The 12,954-nt window shown below is 44.7% G+C and overlaps 1 protein-coding gene across 4 annotated transcripts in view; it reads right to left on the bottom strand.

Annotated features, from left to right (window-relative positions):
• DDHD1 (DDHD domain containing 1) overlaps positions 1–10,651 on the bottom strand; it is a 463,741-nt gene extending 453,090 nt beyond the window's left edge. Inside the window, exon 1 of one of the 4 annotated variants that reach the window (XM_086937428.1) lies at positions 9,750–10,651. In XM_086937428.1, coding sequence (XP_086793554.1) covers positions 9,750–10,476 — 727 coding nt within the window. In that variant the 5' untranslated portion in view covers positions 10,477–10,651. The remainder of the gene's footprint in view (positions 1–9,749) is intronic. The other 3 variants (XM_086937430.1, XM_086937432.1, XM_086937429.1) reach the window with 3 other exon arrangements.
• Positions 10,652–12,954: the final 2,303 nt, after the last annotated feature.

Genomic DNA, 12,954 nt, shown 5'->3' with positions numbered 1-12,954 from the left:
CATTCGACACTGTAGCACATTCCACCTTGCTACAGTGTCTGAATGGAGGAGGGGTGACAGGAGCTGCGCTTGGTTGGATCAAGTCCTTCCTCTCTGAGAGGTGCTTTCAGGTCAGACTGGGTGAGTGCTATTCCAGGGAGATTGAGCTGGGCCAGGGCGTACCTCAGGGTTCGTCCCTGAGCCCAACTCTTTTCAACATCTACGTCTCCCCTCTGGCGGCCATTGTGGAGGGTTATGGCCTCCGCTTGGTGTCCTACGCCGATGACACGCAGTTGGTCATCTCCCTATCGCGCGCGCCCGGTCTTGCGGCAGACATTTTCAGGAACTGCATGAAAGACCTTGCTGCCTGGATGTCTGCCAACTGTTTAAAGTTGAACGGGAGCAAGACCGAGGTGCTCGTGGTGGGGGGTGTACCGTCGGCGTGGTCATCGGCGTGGTGGCCACCCTGTCTGGGGGAAGTCCCCGCTCCCTGCCGTGAGGCCAGGAACTTGGGCGTGTGGCTTGATAAGGACCTCACCTTTGGCCCACATGTCGGTCGGGTGGTGGGGGTATGCTTCAGTGTTCTGAGAGCCCTCAGGAAAGTTTTAGATCTGCTTCCCATCTCTGCTCGTCAGACGCTGGTGCATGCCTTGGTCACCTCCCGACTCGATTATGGGAACCTGCTCTATCTGGGGGCCACAGGCAGGGTCATCGGCCGCCTACAGGTTCTTCAAAACGCGGCAGCGCGGCTGGTCCTCAGACTCCCTAGGAGGTCATCCGCCAGGCCAGCCTTGCAAGCGCTCCATTGGCTTCCCATCGAGAGGAGAGTGAAGTTTAAGGCTCTTGCCACCTGCCATCGCATCCTGCACGGCAAAGCACCCCTTCCGCTCCAGAGCCTTGTAGCCTACTACGAGCCTACACGCAGTCTCCGGTCCTCGCAGACCGGGCTGTTAAAAGTTCCAAGAATATCTAAAGCTCGTATGGGAGGCAGATCCTTCAGATACCTTGCTCCCAAGTGCTGGAATAATCTTCCACTGGAACTTCGGGTTGAACCTTCCGAAATCCAGTTTAGGAAAAAACTCAAAACGCATCTTTTTCAGTAGATAGCTTGGTTGGGAGGAGGGGGGACAGCCACTCCACTTGTCATAGCGCGGGGACACGCCAGTGGCGTAACCAGGCGCTTAATAAATGTCCAATAATAATAATAATAATAATAATAATAATTAATGACAATCTGAATACTTCTAATTTTCTGGTTTCACACTCCTGCTTTTCTGTTCTTATATTCGTACAAACATTAAGTTGAAAAAGCTGTATTATTTAATAGGCTTTATATGCTAACTGTATTACTGTGGTTTCCACTTTACTATATGAAAGATATGCATTACACATGAAATAAAAAGAATGCAAAAGGTCCTTTTTAATACTAACTGTCTGTCGGATGCAGGAATCATGTAATAAGGATGCAAAGAAAATGAATCACAACGATGTTCAAAGATATTGTGTATATTTTCACTGCTTTGACATCTTTTTGCCGAACAACATCTGGATTGTGAATAACTTATCACCTAAATATAAATATAACATGTCCAAATGAGAATTGATTTGCGATTTATAGTCTGATGTATTAACACCACATGCTGTTGATTGTGTTTTTATCTTAATCAATTTGCTAATACTGAGATTCACGATGGTTTAAGATATTATTTTTAATCCATTGCTTCAACATGTACTCACCGAATATCACACAGGCTAGTGATGTCTTTATTTAAATATAAATATAACAGGATTAAATAAGATAAGACTCACGATGCATATACCGATGTAATTACACTATGTGCTATAGAATGTGTTTTTCCTTCTTAGTAACACCGCGATTCATTAAAAATTGTTAAATAATTTCTAAATAACAAAACGCGGTTTGCCCAGTCATCTAGTTCTTCCAAATAATGAAATTCTCAAAAAACAAAATATCAACTCAACTAGATGCATAGGTTACATGTAAATATATGATGTATTATACGTTAAATAAACCACTACAAGATGGACGACAAACATAGGATTTGACATTTAACAAACACCCGGCAAGTTTAGAAACACACTTCCGGTTGGGGCATTTAAAACAAGGCCTTGTTCCCTAGCACTCTCGTTGTCTTATCAACTGGAGACTACGAGGAAGTACGTGATTACCGATTCAAGGCTCCTTTTAGTGTATCAAAGTAAGTGCCCACGCTCAGTCTGCTTAACTTGCGATCGAGGCTGCCTTAGTGCCTTCAATAGATTTAGAGCTCTGATCAGCACAAAGTTATTTTCATTAAAAACGACTAAATTTTGTCAGAAGTATAAACCATTGGGCCGGTTTGTAAATCAGTTTTATCACTCGACCCCGTACACCCCCCCCTAAAAACCCTTGTTGTCTAAATCACGGCTTTCGAACCAACATTTTACCCCGAAATGTATGGCCGTGTTTTGTCGTCTGTTTGGCAAACAGACTTTGCATCTTGGTTGCTCAGCACCATTTAGACAGAACTCGGTACTTCATCTCTCTACCATAACGTTATATGAATATCTAGGAGACCAGGTAGAGAAAGTCACTGATTGTTAGTTAAATACGAGCTGACATTATTAACCACCTCCTCGAGTTTAACAAGTTGTAGTTGCCGATACATTGCAGTCACCAGTTACTTAGAGAATTCAGTCATCTAAACAACTATCAATTTATACTTTAGATCGCACAGAAATGACTCATTTTTGAGTTTAAACAACAACGAATAAATAATTATTCTTTATTATAGATAAATACGATCGCTTACCTGGAAATAAAGATACCAGGATTAAGACATCTCCAACTGTTGATTTAATCTTTGGCAGGTATGTGCCCATAAATTTCCATAGATCTGCTAGTGAACAACTAATGTGACCACACACAGTGATTCAAGCTTCATATATGATCTTACAGATTCTTCTTTACAAATCTATATCTACTTGGAAGATCAGTCCCAGACACCAATTTCATTGAAGTGAGTGTTTAACTGTACTGTACTATCACCACAATCTTTTTTAAGCAATTTAAGAATATGAATATGGTCTTTTTAAAAAAAATGGAAGTTAATATTCCAGACCTACTTAAGAAAAGAGTTGATACACAGTGTTTCCTCAAACAGTGAACTCAAGTGAAAATGTAGTTATTGTGACAGCCTATTCTTCCGTTTAAAAGTTCCATCAATTCGATGGCATGCACACAGTCTGAATGTTATGTATAGTATGTAAATAGCTAGTTGATGTTGTCAGATTTTTGTTGATACATCAATTAATTGTATATAATTATTTTTGTACATAGGGTTTTTTTACTTGATGAAATACTAAGCCCTGAAGATGGTCTTATAAAACTCAAGAGAAAAGACCAAAACGTCGACCAAAGTCATCAACTCCCCAGCTTTTATGCACTGAAGGACACCTTTATACATTTGTTGTATTTGGTTTTCTATATTTAAAATTCTTTTAGGAGCTGATGAAATGTAATGAATTGATGAGTGAATATTAACACACTGCTTTTCATGACCTTGATTTAAAGTTGTGTTCTATTATTTGTCCCCATGATTTGTTCTTTGTGATTTATTCAAATACAATTGATTTTAAACATAACTTCCCTTGGCTGTGTGCTTCTACTCTTTTCCTTTACTTAATCAGTTAAGAGATTGAATATACTCTTTCTAAAGAAATTGTGCAATTAATATCTAAGTAATCCTGTGGATACATTTGGCCTAATTATCTCATGAGCCTATGATTCAAACTTTTTAAAGTTTTTCTAAACCAATTGTGAAACAAAATCCCTTGTACTTGTTATAGAGAACAGGGGTCCTAAGGATTCAAAATATCACATGCAGATAATAATATAGACTACAGTCAGTACTATATTTTTGGAAAACGTCCAGCCGGACGTAAATTTATTCATAGGATAACATAGAGTTGTGTTGGCCCATGGAGGGGCCACAGATAGTGGCAAGATAGGGTACAGTCCTGTACCTATCCCGAAAGGTTTAGAGGAGATAAACCAGGAAGAAGGAGATAGAGCAAAGAAAAAGTTTTTCAGGCAAGCAAGAAGTTTTTTGAGCCAAAAGGTGACTTGTAGTTACAGTAAATACAGTTACAACAAATTCACCCTGCAGTGTCAACAATTTCAAATAAACATATTAAGTAATATGCTACACTGCATTTTGCGTCGACGTTTCGATCCCTAAGGGCTCATAATACAATGGGATCATCATCAGGACAGTTTTTACAGTTAGTGCCTGCAGTAAATATAGCCTGTAAAAAAAGGGGGGAGAAATAATGACAATTTTTAGGCCTAGGCCCACAGAGAGAAAAAAAAAAGATTCAAGAAAGCTTAATACTTGACAGGGCACAATTATAAGTTTTTTAAAAAGGCCATTTCATTACTTGCACTCGCCGATTCTAGGCTGGTGTGGTTGTGATTTTTAAAAGAGAGATGCTTACAAGTGAAAAAGTGCTGAAAAAACGGCGCAGTGACATGGGTGTCATTTACAGTTGTGGTATATGCGTGGTAACATGGGGGATGCTACTATTGCATTCTAGTGCTCTGTGATGATGTGACTTGGTGAGTGAAACAGTGCCTGGGGGCAGCCACCTTACAATGAGAGCAAGAGTCATACCTTGCCGAGGCCGAGAATTCAGGGTAAATCTCATTGGCATTCGATAATAAGGCTTACCTGGCGCTACTGCTAGTCGCCTATAGTTGGAATGACTCTTCCTACCGGTGGACAAGATTTCAACCGGTTGAAATCTTGTCCACCGGTAGGAAGAGTCATTCCAACTATAGGCGACTAGCAGTAGCGCCAGGTAAGCCTTATTATCGAATGCCAATGAGACATAGGAACCACTCACTACCTGGCAGCACCCTTCTCCCTGAACAGGGAGATTTACCCTGAATTCTCGGCCTCGGCAAGGTATGACTCTTGCTCTCATTGTAAGGTGGCTGCCCACTACAGGCTATATTTACTGCAGGCACTAACTGTAAAAACTGTCCTGATGATGATCCCATTGTATTATGAGCCCTTAGGGATCGAAACGTCGACGCAAAATGCAGTGTAGCATATTACTTAATATGTTTATTTGAAATTGTTGACACTGCAGGGTGAATTTGTTGTAACTGTATTTACTGTAACTACAAGTCACCTTTTGGCTCAAAAAACTTCTTGCTTGCCTGAAAAACTTTTTCTTTGCTCTATCTCCTTCTTCCTGGTTTATCTCCTCTAAACCTTTCGGGATAGGTACAGGACTGTACCCTATCTTGCCACTATCTGTGGCCCCTCCATGGGCCAACACAACTCTATGTTATCCTATGAATAAATTTACGTCCGGCTGGACGTTTTCCAAAAATATAGTACTGACTGTAGTCTATATTATTATCTGCATGTGATATTTTGAATCCTTAGGACCCCTGTGCTCTATAACAAGTTAAAGTAACCCACGGTCCGAAGGTCCCCTACTGGGTTCCCTTGTGTCCAAAAACAAAATCCCTTGTAGTCACCATTTACTTAAACTAATCATTGCCCAAGACTACAAGGCTTTATTGGGTTTCCCCACGTCCTAAATTATATTACAGGGATATCAAAGCTTTTACGCATATATGGGGTCTAGACCCCATCTAATAATTCAACACTGGGATTTGCCTGCTACCCGGAGTAGTCGACCTCCGGGGTTCACATCCTGATCTGTCACTTTGCGAGAGGAGATGGAGGGGACAGAAGACACACCACCACTGCACGCCGTAATGGCGGCCATTAGCGCGCTCCACTCACAGATCATCGTCAACTACCAGGCACTGTCTGTAACAATGGACGATCTTTGCCGGAGACCGGACGGCGACTTTTCGCCATTATCTCAGCCAGCGGTACTACCCACGGAACATTGTATGTCCAACTTTGAGGTCCCTGTGCAGAAGTCGGATTCCATGTGCGCTGCTGATTCCTATAAGACAGATCATGCGCCCATGAACATTGTCAGCGTCCCCTGCTTGAACCATATCCCGCTGAATATCACTATGGACAACCTTGACTGCCTCAACAAGATCACCTGTGACTATTGGAGAGTTTTATCATCCTTCCACGCTTTTCCTCGCTTGCTCTGTGGAGATCGTGAACTTTTATCCTTTATTTGGTTTGCTCATACTGACTTGAACTTTTATGAAAGCTTCACCTCTCTCATTGTTGCTGTGGCCTGGGTTGTAAGTGCTCCAGTGAAAATTCGTACTGGCCAGGGTTAACTTGTGGGGCTTTTTAGGGTTCGGAAAAATAATTTAATCTGCTGCTGGGATTGTGACCTGTGAAGTGCGGGAGTCGGGTGGTATGTATCATGCTTCCCCGGATTGATTATGTATTTCGCTGCATTCTATTTTGAACTTGTTTCCGGGTGGTCGCATCTGGTGGGGGGTAAGGGAGTCCGGGAGTGTGTTCTTGTCTCTCCTCCTCCGCTTCTTTTCTCTTTTAGGGACGTTTCTGGGCGACAGGCACGCTGCTAGTGGATTAGGCCGTAGCCATTGCAGGGGTGCAGGGTGGTTTGTTATTTTGCCTTTGTTTTGTTCTATGGCCCCTTTTTCTTTCTCTCTTTAGGGTATTCCTCTGGGCGACAGGCACGCTGCTAGTGGGGTAGGCCGTAGCCATTGCAGGGGTGCAGGGTGGGGGGTTTGTTGTTTTGCCTTTGTTGTGTTCTATGGCCCCTTTTCTTTCTTCTCGCAGGGTCCGGTAGCGATATTTTCGGTTTCATCCTGAAGTATACGAGTGGGCGGGGTCTGGGGTGGGTGGCTACGATGAGAGATCGGTAGTTTTGTTCTTCACCCTTAGTGAACTTATTAGCGCTTGCATCTTTACTGTTTGTCTAACTGATTCCCGACTACCTTTTAACACCTACCCGCATTTTTTATACCTCCGAATGTGTAGCTCCGGATATCCTGTATCTTCTTCTTTATCTTGTCTCTGGGGGGGGGAGGGGGGGGGGGGTTAAATGTAAAATGAAACCTTATGTATATCCTTGATCCGAAATGTTTTCAACACACCGTATATCCTTTACCGCTGCCGGACCCCTGGGTTGTCGGCTGAAGAGCTGTATTATTGGAACTCCTGATACGTATCGCTTACATGTGGTGACCGGCTCCTGTCGTTACAGGGCTACTTTTGTACTTTGTGTTGAACGATATAATAAAGGTTTTCCCAAAAAAAATAATTCAACACTATACGGGAGGATTTATCCTAGTCTCGCACAATATTTTGGAAACTTTTTGACTTGATCAAGCATATTTATCTGAAATATACGGGCACATTATGTAATGACTGAGATCAATCTCCAGTAAAATATAGAATACTATTAATCCTGCTCATGAAACATGCAGTATCCTTGGTATATAGCTGATCCAAAACCCCAATGGGAAGCAGAAGTAGAGCTTCTAAATGCAGAGGAAATGGGCGAGGCACCTTTGTACCCAAAATGTGTGGTCGAGATTCAGGTTGACACAACCGAAAATATTGCTTCAGAACTATTATACACTAGAGACTAGACCTTCTAGTTACATTTGGTATGACCTCTGATAACAAAAGCCTGGAAGGCTTTGGATCAGTTGGTTAATGTATCCCTATAATCTGTTGAGTCCTCAAGGCTCAGTTATAGAGGGTCAAAAACTGTGTATCCAGCATGCTGGGGCATCCTTTTAATTTATCTGTGATACTTGCCTTATTTTTTGCTCGGAGAAAGGAGAGCATTTCCAAATATATATTTTTTGCAATATAGGCCTGGGGATTACGAGAGATCACTCAACTGTGGGGAAGCTGGTGCAGACCATGTTGATTGTACATTTAGTAAAGCAAAAATAGACCACAACTGCTGTCACGTCTATGTTAATTTACTTAATAATGATGATCATTAAGTGAACACAACAGTATGTTAAAAATAAATTCTAAGGAGGTAAAAATACCTTTCCTCAGAGGAACATGAGTCACAGACATATGCGGCTCAGGGGATCAAAGCCAGATTAAGGAAGATCAGGATATAAAGAGGTCAAGAAGTAAAGACGACTGAGCAGTTGTTGCAGTCTTCACGTCTGTTCTACTCAATAGATTTTATTAGTAAGATAGCCCTGACTATAGTATGTGGAAGATGTAATATACTTTAAAGATTACACAATCTTGAAGCAGTCAATACCCGTTGTCACTGGTTCTGGTGCTATTCCCAGCTATTTAGGGACAATCAGAACCACTGATCATCCAGATTTAAAGTACCATCAGCAGCAACAATTTGTACAGTGCCGCACATTCTTCACCTTAAAGGTGTTGCCATAGTCAAACATTAAGGACGAGCTAGAAAAGTTTTTTTTTACTTTTATAAATTGTAGGTACAGCTCCGTATTCCTTAACAGAATGCTAGTTTTGGATGCAAATGCCCAGATCTGTGCTCCTATTAATTTTTGACGTTGGTGCCAACCTTTGTTGCTCCATTTGGTCAGCCCAAATGAAATACGAGAGCACACGTTAAAGGTCTTAACATTGATCCTTTTCTTCACCTACAACAATGCATCGTTTTAAGAGTTGAATTGATATTGTGCATCACTGCCCTGGCTGAGTATCTGGATTGTGGTACTGACCAATGAAGACTTGTAGTACTACATAGGCTCCTACGATAGTTAACGCAATATTTGCCTGATCTGGTTTGTTCGGGAGATGCTGACCTGTCAGGAGTAATTTTAAGGTGGAAGCTGTGACTAAGGCACTAATTGTAGAATCCATGGAAATCCTTATATCAAACCAAACTCCGAGAGTTTTTGCCTCATCTTTTATGGGAATGAATGTGTCATTGAACACCTGATCGTTTCCTACTTTAAAATGATATCTACTTCTACCAACAAAAACTCGAAATTTGCCTTAACACGTTAAAGCCAGTTGCCACGCATTCTCATTTGGATCAGGTCAAATATGCTACTAATTCTGGCCTATTTTACGCCCAAGTCTTCAGTCAAACGGACCAGACCTTCAGTGTCAAAGTAGTTATAAAAACTTATATTTAATTTGCACCAGAGATTATGGAGAGGTTTAATACATATGGTAAAAAGTAATTGGGACAAACACAAGCCCTGTGTAGACAATAACAGTCAGTCACAGGCAGCATCATGATTTAGCTTTCCTAGTCCATAACTCTACCACTCAAAATAATTTTTGTTTCAATACCTTGTATTTTAATAAATGAACATAAAAAATAAGGCTAGTGCAATACATAACCTTGGGGAGTCTCATACTTCTTTAGATGCCAGTAATGTAAATGTCCTCTTACGCAATCTTTGTAACTGGCAGGCTAACCATTTTATTTTCAGTTTGTCAAATATAAGGTATCGATACATGACGTGTTTGGATGTTAAAACTGACACGACTTCAAGCTCAGGGGCACCTAGTGTAGCCAGGGTTACCAGGTGATCTAGCCAGGGTTACCAGGTGATCTAGCCAGACGTTAGGAGCGCACCACATCCAAGTATAACTATGCATTCTCAAATTCAAGCCCTTTACAAAAGAACAAAATTTAGCATGCCTCCAACCCGGAGAGGTATGCATTCCAAGTTCCAATATGTTCTGTTTACCTTTCCACCTCATGACTTTTGGTCTCTCGCAGAAGTGAAAAATCTAATCATACCAGGGTGACATGCTGCAGTAGGACTCCCATGGGTACACATGCCGTTCTGCACAGTGACAAGCCAGCAAACATGTACTTACGGTTCCAGTACACCGGGTAGCACTCTCCTCCTGCCACATCCACCTCGTAGAGGCCGCTGCGCACGCACACCGGCTCGATCTTCAGCAGGTCTAAGGGCACCACGTCCAGCGTCAGGCCCCCTTCCCGTGCTTCCTCTGCCGCCTCCTCCTCCGGCGGACTCGACGGCTCGCCCCCTTCCTCCGGTTTGGCCGGCGCCTTGGCGCCCCCCTGGTCCCACAGCTGCCGGTAGGCCAGCTCGATGCGCAGGGAGTCGTAGCCGATGAACGGCTTCCAGGACTTCTTGTCCTCCCGGTAGAACCAGCGCACCTCCTCCGGGCCCAGTTCAGTCACGATCTCGTAGCGGTGCCGGGAGCTGGTGGAGCGGGTGCGCTTCCTCTCGGGGAGGCCCAGGCTGCAGCCCTCGCCCGGCACCGCGCCCTCCTCCTCCTCATCCTCGCCCGGGGCGCAGGTCTCAGAGGCGAAGTCGAAGGCCGGCTGCCCCAGGCAGAGCTCCAGCTGGCCGGGGCTGGGCAGCGGGTACTGGCAGTAGTGGTGATGGTGGTGTCGGTGGGGCTGCTGCTGCCTCTCGTCCCCCGGCGGTCTCTTCTCCTGCAGCCGGGCGCTGACCCGCTCGTCCGCCCCATCTTCTTCGTAGACGGTGAAGTGGTAGCCGGGTTCCCCCGGCTGCCAGGCCCCGTTCTTCTCCCCCGGTTCGGCGCCGAGCAGGTAGCCGTCCGTGAAACTCATGCCTCCAGCGGTGGGGGACGCTTCCCTTTCTGTCCTCGGTCTTTCTGCCGCTCACGCATCAATGCCAGCGGGAAGGGCCGCGGAAGCATCCGCCGCTCGTCAGGGAGGACTGGCCCCGTTGCACGCAGGTCTCTCAACGCCCGTACCGGCAGCCTCCAGGCCTGACAGGGTGTGTGGGAGGCGGTGGGCGGGGCGGGGCCGGGCGAGGCGGTGGGCGGGGCCGGGCGAGGCTGGGGGCGGGGCCTGCGCACATCCCGGTGGCGCTCCAGCTGGCTTCGGATCACGAGCCGCGATGCACTGAGTGTCGCGTGCCCAGAGCGTCACGTCTCGATTTGCCTATCTCACTGAGGCGGCTTGTCTGTCTGTTCTCTACTGCCCCGTGGGTGTCTGGATATGTATTTTTAATAAATGCAGGGCCAACCCAGCGAGGGGCGCTTTAATTACCAACGAAGCGCTTCCACAGGAAGCGCGCCTAGCGGCTTCGCCCGTCATCTTCGCTGTGACTGAGGTACAGTGCACGCAGCTGTCAGTTCACCCGGCGCACCTGTCACAACCTGGACCAGCAGCACAGCTCACAGAAACAGTCTGCGGCGGGGGCCAGGGAGCTGCTGCTTTATTCAAGTATAGTCACCTGTTAGTTGGGTCATCAGTGAGGTCGAAAGCTTTTATGAATGAGGGCAATGCTGCTCCCTGCTCTTAAAGTGAATGAAGGCAAAACCGTTTAAATAACGGGGTCGCAAGAAGCCGTAAAGCGGTCCCTCCTAGTAAGGCGCTTCAACTGCTATAGCTTCAGCTAACATTATTTATTCTAAAGTGACTTAATTCTATTACAGTACTAGATAGAGGCACGATTATGACTGATTTTTTATTTACCGTATTTCGCAAGCACTAAAGTAAACTAAATACATATAACATGGCTGAGAAAAAATGATGTAGTAAACAGTTCAACAGAGGTCAGCAGTCTAGAGTGCCTATGATGCAACAGGGCACCAATCATAATCCAGTCCAATGTATAACAATCCCTCTAGAGCAGCAACCACCGCTTTTCTTTGCTGCTTAAGCAGAGATAAGTACTTTAATACCTGTTTTCAATTATTTGTCTCCTTTGAGTATAAAAAACAAATAAAGGTTACCTTCATGCAGTATCCTTTCCTGATACATCAGCGTGGAAATTATACTTTACAGCTTGCAACATCTGATACAGATTCCATCTATTTCCCTACGGGTCATCAGGGAGATACTGATGATGACTATTCTCTTCAGCCATTACCTCAGACAAATGCACATAACCCATCCACTTCTGGTACAGTCAAGTCAAGTCAAAAGAACTTTATTCGAATGTTCATAGTAACATCCATAAAAGCACATTTCAGTAAATTTACAGTTAACACATAAAATTCATATATTACTAGGAATCACATAAAGTAAAAGGTCACAGACAGAATATATAGTAAAATTTTTTAAATATAAATAGTTATATTGGTTAAAAAATGTTTCTCTCGTCCCCGCGCGGCACCGCTATTGCGGTTCGGCTCCGCCTGATACAATTCAAATACCTGCATCGTGCCTATTATACACGTGAACGACTGTGGAAGGCTGGTTTGATTGCGTCATCGGAGTGCCTGCGCTGTGGGGAAGTGCCTGGCTCCCTGCTGCATACGGTGTGGTCGTGTGGTCGCCTGGCTGGATTCTGGAGGGGCGTATGGAGTTGCCTGGCTGAGGTCCTGGGCTGGGATCTTCCTCGAACCCATCGGCTAGGCCTGCTGCACATCATGGAAGGGGTTGGGGGCAACATATATAAGCGTCACCTGTTGCTCCTGGGCCTGGTGGTTGCTAAGCGTGACCTGGCTCGAGCCTGGAAATCTGTGAGGGCCCCCCCCCTGTCTGCGTGGAAGGCTGGGCTGGACTACTTTATGGGTCTTGAAAAACCGGTCTTTGAGGCGCGGGGCTGCCCACGCAAACACTTCAAGATCTGGAAGCGGTGGGCCGACTACCGTGGCCTGTCCTTGGAACCCCCGGCGGAGCAGGAGGAGGACATTTGATCGCAGTGACTCTTCTGGCCCAAATGGCAAAACCCTGGTTGCATTATACCTGCTTCCTCTATGTGAATCGTCTTTGTGTTGCTTCTGTACATGTGTGGCGGGGGGGGGGGGGGGTGTTGGGTACGGGTGGGGGTGTAGTTGGGGTTGGGATGGGTTGTTAGGGCATTTTTAAAGCTGAGCTTCATTGACACTTGCTTCATGGAATACTATGTATGTCACCATTGCATTGATACTGTTGTGGGGATCTTGGTGTGTGAAGATACCACATTCTTGATACTCTTTTGCTCAATACAATTGGTTGTGAAAAAAAAAAATGTTTCTCTCGGCAACAACGCAATTATCCCTCCATACTTTTCCTAAATTTAATTGCAAGTTTTAAAAAGCTACATACAAATAAAGTGCAGTCACAACTTAGTAGTTGGAGGTAGTAAAGTGC

The sequence above is a fragment of the Lissotriton vulgaris genome, chromosome 9, assembly GCF_964263255.1.
Source record: "Lissotriton vulgaris chromosome 9, aLisVul1.2, whole genome shotgun sequence".
Taxonomy (NCBI): domain Eukaryota; kingdom Metazoa; phylum Chordata; class Amphibia; order Caudata; family Salamandridae; genus Lissotriton; species Lissotriton vulgaris.
The sequence above is the reverse complement of the archived record's forward strand: the minus strand, read 5'-3'. Positions and strand labels throughout refer to the sequence as shown.